The sequence below is a fragment of the Calliopsis andreniformis genome, chromosome 10, assembly GCF_051401765.1.
Source record: "Calliopsis andreniformis isolate RMS-2024a chromosome 10, iyCalAndr_principal, whole genome shotgun sequence".
NCBI lineage: Eukaryota > Metazoa > Arthropoda > Insecta > Hymenoptera > Andrenidae > Calliopsis > Calliopsis andreniformis.
The window spans coordinates 16,446,521-16,453,340 of NC_135071.1; the positions used below are offsets into that span (position 1 = coordinate 16,446,521).

General features: G+C 35.5%; 1 protein-coding gene across 1 annotated transcript; it reads left to right on the forward strand.

Moving 5' to 3' along the window:
- The first annotated feature begins 460 nt into the window (after positions 1 to 460).
- Positions 461 to 6,313, forward strand: Top1 (DNA topoisomerase 1). The gene is made up of 12 exons (XM_076387343.1): positions 461 to 628; positions 902 to 947; positions 1,461 to 1,851; positions 1,923 to 2,242; positions 2,317 to 2,465; positions 2,549 to 2,755; positions 2,842 to 3,003; positions 3,073 to 3,164; positions 3,523 to 4,496; positions 4,580 to 5,030; positions 5,109 to 5,258; positions 5,336 to 6,313. Exons 1-12 carry the CDS (start codon positions 587 to 589, stop codon positions 5,436 to 5,438), a joined length of 3,087 nt encoding a protein of 1,028 aa, XP_076243458.1. The 5' UTR covers positions 461 to 586; the 3' UTR covers positions 5,439 to 6,313.
- The last annotated feature ends 507 nt before the right edge of the window (positions 6,314 to 6,820 follow it).

The following is a 6,820-nucleotide window of genomic DNA, read 5'->3' on the forward strand; positions in this document are numbered from 1 at the left end:
ATCGTTAAAGCCTTCCTTACGTTACCACGGAATTAATATTTAATTCGTGAAAAGCCGTATTGCACACCTTCATGCACATGCGACAAGCTTCGATACCATTGTTCGATTTTGTTATGGACACAGACAGTTCGCAATTAAAGTCCGTGGCGCATAAACAAAAGCTCGAAGAGCAGCGTCTTCAAAATTACAGCGGCTCCAAACTAAAAAAAAAAAAGGAGGCCCACGTCGAACTGCTATCTCAACGAATGATCTTTTATGGTTGAACTCGTAAAATTACAAGTGTAACGTTTGCAGACCCACGTTGGCGAAACGGAACAGAACCGAATAAACAGTTACAAAGGCTCGCGGGGCAAAGGGTTATGCCGAGGATCGAAGAGGCGGAGCTAAGGGACGCATGCGCAGTTAGATATTTTCGATACTTAGACTGGGGTTTCCTATACGGTCTAAGCGTAGGCTTCAGCTGCAGTCTCGCACGGAGTGTGTGGTCGAGTAGCTGACTGGTGTGCGTGTCCCCGGTCCTCTTTGCTTCTCTCGCTTCTGTTAGACCTCGCGTTGCCAGAGTCTATCAGTCGTGTTCGGACGAGAAATGGATATCGAGCAGCCAGCAACGCAACCGAATTCCGAGACCGTAAGTGACTATTCCGTATCTATTCGAGCCGCTGCGTTCACCCACGTGCATGATTTTTCGATATTCCGCACCGTATCGCCGCTTTCCTCTTGAACGCACAGCACGGCCAGAGACGCGAAATTTTTCTAAGTCCCAAAATGGCGTCTGCGGCTAAGTCCTACCTGGCTCGCTTCGCACCGCCAGACGTTAAGTCCGATAGAGGAGCGGATACTTATATGCGACGCGTCTATCTTATCGTGATGGCATTTTGACGCGGATTTTTTTTGCTTTTAGGAGAGGAAGCCGAAGGAAAATAGCAATGCGACTGGGAATCATAGCGGTGAGCAGTTTATTCATGGAGTTTAACATACGTACGACTCTGACATAGACGAAATCGGAACTTTGTAGTAACGAATGCTAAGTCCAACGCGACGGCCAAGAGAGTTGAAGCTGCCAACGACCCGACCGGTCTGACACGTGTTTCGACCCCGACTAGGCGTCCGAGTTACTTACAACTTCCTGTGATAGAAATTTTTTTTTTCATTTTCCATTTTTGAATTGCCACTTGTTCGCGTTGCGTATACGTTGAGCGACTTTTTAACTGTTTTTCCGCGTACGGATCTCGGATTAATCTGTTTATATGTTAAACGTGTTTTTTTATTAACTGATTAAACATTTTTCTAGAAAGATCGCTTTTAAACGCGACTTTCCATATTGTATATTTGAATATTTTATTGAATTAAAAATTTAAGGAAACAATGTATACTGTTTTGAAGTGATTTTTATGATGATTTATCTCGAAAATTTGCTAATGCAAGATGAATATTGTGTAAGCTATGGGATGTATTTTTAGATACTCACATAAATGGTATGTCCAATGGGTATGACAAAAAAAGGGAACACAAATCTGAGCACAGGGATAAAGAGAAAGACCGATCTCATAAGTCAGATCATAAGGACAAAGAGAGAAGCAAGGAGAAGGATAGGAATCATAAGAGTGAGCACAGAGATAAAGAGAAAGATAGACATAAACATAGCTCCAGCTCTGTCAAAGAGAAGGATAAACATGACAGCAGTAGCAGCAACAAAGACAAGGAAAAAGATAAAAAAAGCAGCTCCTCATCGAGTAAGGATAAAGAACATAAAAGTAGTTCCTCGAGTAAGGATAAAGAGAAGGATAAAAGCAAGGACAGAGACCATCATCACAAGTCTAGTTCAAGCTCCAGTTCGAAAGATAAGGACAGGTAGGGGAGAAATTTTTATAATTTTGCTTACCTTTTCCTTCAGTAGATGACATAATGTTTTATTGCTACAGGCACCACAGTAGTTCCAAGGATAAAGAAAGCTCAAGTAAAGAGAAAGACAGAGATAAAAACAAGGATAGGGATAAGGATAAACACAAACACAGTTTGAGTTCAAGTTCTCGGGACAAAGATAAAGATAAAAGTATATCAAAAGATAAAGAAAAAGAGAAGAAACATTCATCTGATAGGGATAAGGAGAGACATTCCACCTCCCATACAAATGACAAAGAAAAGCACCGCTCTTCCGAAAAAGACAAGGACAAGCACAGTTTATCGAGCAAAGATAAACATCGTCATGATAAAGATCGTCATCGTCACGACAAAGAAAAATGTGAGTGATGGCATTAAAAACGTTAAAATATAATTACGATAAAAATATGTATTCTTACTTTGTTTAATTCACAGCAAAACATAAGGAAGATAAAGATAAGAAGGACAAAGAGAAAGAAGAGGTAAAGGTAAAGGAAGAGATGATGGCTGAGAAACCAAATCACATAGAAAAAGAAGAGTTTCATTGCAATGCTGATCAGATGGTGAAGCATGAAATAAAAGAGGTTCGCACGTCTTTACATATCTTCGATATTATTACGATATAATATTTAGTAGATCATCAAGTAAATTTAAACAAATGTTGTAGGAACCTGTTTCGCAAATAGAGCCAGAAGATGACGACGACAGTGGTGGAGAGCAGCCATTATATATTAAAGAAGAAGAAGACGAAGAAGAGCCTGCAAATGAAGAAGATGCTAGCATGGATTCAACTGATGGAAATGACACAAGACTTTCAGATCTTCATAACACAACTCTTAAAACTGAGGACGAATCAGATGAAGATGTGCCCCTTGTAAATAGAATCTGTATCAAAACTAATTTTTATATTTACTTTATTGTTACTTTGTAAAATATTCATGTGTTCTAAAAATTATACAGAGTTCAAGATCTATGGGCCCCACAAGTGTTAAGAGAAGTATAGAGTCAGAAGAAGAAGACGACGTTCCACTTTCTGCACGCAAGAAACCTAAGAAAAGCGAAACTAAAACGAAGAAGAAAAAGCGAAAGCATGAAGACGACGACGATGAAGAAATGGAACAAGTAATGCATTTATTTATTATTATGAATTTTAATTAAAACAATTTCAATTTATATCTTTTTTATTTGTAGAAGCCAAAGAAGAAAGGTGCAAGAGCATCGAAGGGAGAAAACTCAAGTCCGAGGAAGAAAAAGCAAGAAGAAGAACAGGAAGTCTGGAAGTGGTAAGGTTTTCTCAGCTTTTAAAAATCCCGCGCAAAACGAATCGTACAGGTTGTGTTACTTAACCTCGTTCTAGTGAAACAGTATTCATATAGCTCAAGTTAATGAATTTTAGTTATTTATATATTATATTATGTACAGCATGATTAAAAAATGTGTAAATATTAATTTTAAAATAGTTTGTTTTAAACATGTAAGTTATTATTTTAATCGTAGATATTCTTCTAAATCAAAACTTTTAAAACAACTTGCTCTTTTAAGGTTAAGTATTTTATATAAGATACATGTTTTTATAAGACTAATAACAATAAATGTTGGCACAAATGAAGTTGAATAAAAATAGGTAAAAAATTATTTTAGGTGGGAAGAAGAAAAGAAGAATGATGGAACAAAGTGGACATTCTTGGAGCATAAAGGACCAGTATTTGCAGCCCCATATGAACCACTTCCCCCTGACGTAAAGTTTTATTACAATGGCAAAGAAATGAAATTAAGTCAAGATGCAGAGGAAGTTGCAACCTTTTATGCACGCATGTTAGATCACGATTATACTACAAAACCTGCATTTAATTCAAATTTCTTCCATGACTGGAGAGAAGTAATGACTGAATCAGAGAGAGCTAAAATAGTTGATTTATCAAAGTGCAATTTCAAAGAGATGCATGCCTACTTTCTCCAAAAGAGCGAGGAGCGAAAAGCTATGACAAAAGAAGAAAAGCAGAAAATAAAAGAAACTAACGAAGCGATTCAAAAAGAATATGGTTTCTGCGTGATTGATGGGCATAAGGAGAGAATAGGTAATTTCAAAATTGAACCTCCTGGTTTGTTCAGAGGTCGTGGTGAACATCCTAAAATGGGTAAATTGAAGAGGAGAGTCATGCCTGAGGACATTCTTATCAATTGTTCCAAAGACTCCAATATACCAAAGCCACCACCAGGTCACAAATGGAAACAAGTACGGCATGATCCTAATGTTACTTGGCTTGCTTCTTGGACAGAGAATATTCAAGGACAAGTAAAATATGTTATGCTCAATCCATCGAGTAAGCTTAAAGGTGAAAAGGATTGGCAAAAATATGAGACTGCTAGGAAATTAGCACAATTGATAGATAAAATTCGTGCTGAGTATAGGGAAGATTGGAAAAGTAAAGAAATGCGTATTAGACAGAGAGCTGTCGCTTTATACTTTATAGATAAATTAGCACTCAGAGCTGGTAACGAAAAAGACGAGGATCAAGCAGATACTGTAGGTTGCTGTTCCTTGCGAGTGGAACATATTTCATTGCACGAACAAAAAGATGGAAGGGAATATGTAGTTGTATTTGATTTCTTAGGTACATATATTTATTTCTATTGTATTTCTGTTCTACTAGAATAACCGAGGATAAATATTAATGTAGTTCTCATTTCAACACAGGTAAAGATTCTATAAGATATTATAATGAAGTGCCAGTAGAAAAACGAGTATTTAAGAATTTGCAATTGTTCATGGAAAATAAATCTCCTGGTGATGATCTATTTGATCGTCTCAATACGACGGTCATGAATAAACATTTGAATGAACTGATGGAAGGTCTTACTGCTAAAGTATTCAGAACATATAACGCGTCATGGACGCTGCAGCAACAATTAAATGAATTAACAAATCCTGACGATACGGAAGCAGAAAAGATTTTGTCATATAATAGAGCAAATCGAGCAGTTGCAATACTTTGTAATCACCAACGTTCAGTGCCTAAAACACATGCAAAATCGATGGAAAATCTTAAAGCAAAGATAGAAGCTAAGAAAGAAGCCATAGCTGACGCAGAACTTGCTGTGAAAGATGCCAAGCGTGATGCGAAACACGGGTCTGTCAAGGAAAAAGTGTACGTAAATTATTTGCAATTTTAAATCATTTATGACTTTAGAATAATGAATATTTTATTACGTCTCCATTATTTTAGTGTGTACGAGAAGAAGAAAAAGACTCTTGATAGATTAAAGGAACAATTGACGAAGCTGGAGGTGCAAGCGACAGATAAGGAAGAAAACAAAGAAATTGCATTGGGTACTTCCAAGCTGAACTATCTGGACCCTAGGATCACTGTTGCATGGTAATATTTTATTCTTTTTTTCTTTTTAGTCAGAAAAATTCTGGTGTAGTGGTATAACATTTACTTTACTTTATTAGGTGTAAAAAACATAATGTCCCTATTGAAAAAATTTACAATAAAACCCAAAGGGACAAATTCAGATGGGCAATAGATATGGCAGGACCTGACTATGTCTTTTAACCCCGTGGATGATTGGTTATTCTACAACAAAATAACTCCCACTGATTGTATTTAGTAAATTTTGCGTTTTAGTAATTGGGAGAAAAGTAATGTTATAATTTTCTATATTTACAAAAGATGGATGCGTGACAATGCGGGACATATTTTATATAGAATCACACTATGTTAAATTTTTAGTAAAGATCTTGCAATCAGTGTGTAACTGACACATTTGTAGTTTAGAGCTGATCGCTTAGCAATTATTGCGTAAAAAATTTTAGCGGTCGCATTTGCATATAGACGTTTCATCGATCTTATAAATATTGAATGTGAAAATTGCGGAGCTCGACAAAAACTTTAGTCATTTAGGTAAAAGTTTCTAATACGTGTGAATTCTGAAAAAAAAGACCAGCCATATTTGTGCAGGTGATCTAAATTTAGAGGACATATCGCAGTTACTTCAATAGTACAAGAATTTCACGACCTCTAAATTTAGAAGTATACAATAAGGTATAGGCTGTTGCATTGTAAATAGGATTATTCGAGAAAACATTGCCAGCCGATTGAAAAGAAACTATGTGTATTAGTTCTACAAAGATGCGTCTGTTAAACAAAGCAGATGATTTTATATTTGTTTAATTTGACATTTTCTTATAAATGTATAGAATCGTCGTTGGAATGTCATACTGTGCATTATGACATTCTAAAGTAGAGTCAAGCACTCTATGCAAATTTTTTAGTACCAAATTTATTGAAATGAAATTGTGGTTAGCAAAACTCAATTGGATTATACTCTGTCCCAAACTAGTAATGTATTTAAAAAGTAGATCATCGCTTTTAGCGATTTATGTTTTATAAAACAATGTTTAGACTATAATAAATGTGAACACAGTGTATCCTTAAGATTTTTTTAATATTTGTACACATTCAGACCTTGTGATCACTATTATATTAAGCTCCATGAAAGAAAGCTACTGCTGTTTAAACTCTCGATCGTTACGTTACATTTTCGAAAATCTTTCACATAGTTAGTTAATTGCAATTTTCGTAGATATTAATGTGTATTTAATGACAAGATATACAAATTTGTTGCAATATTACACGAAATTCTTAGTTCTTTACGAACTCTATAAATATCGTTTGTATAAGATATTCTATCATAGGGAATACGTTTATTTATGTGACTAATGGGACTCAAGTTGCGTATTAATATTTCAGAATATTAAATACCTTATTCTAATTTGTTGCGAATATAAGTAAATCATACTTAGAATAAATCGTGCTATTGCCTATTTATCGTGGAATATGTAACAGAGGCGAGTAATTTTTTTTTCATGAGAGAAGTTTAGAAAAATAGTACTAATTCCTTGTCATACATCACACACATCAATGGACAAAGACTA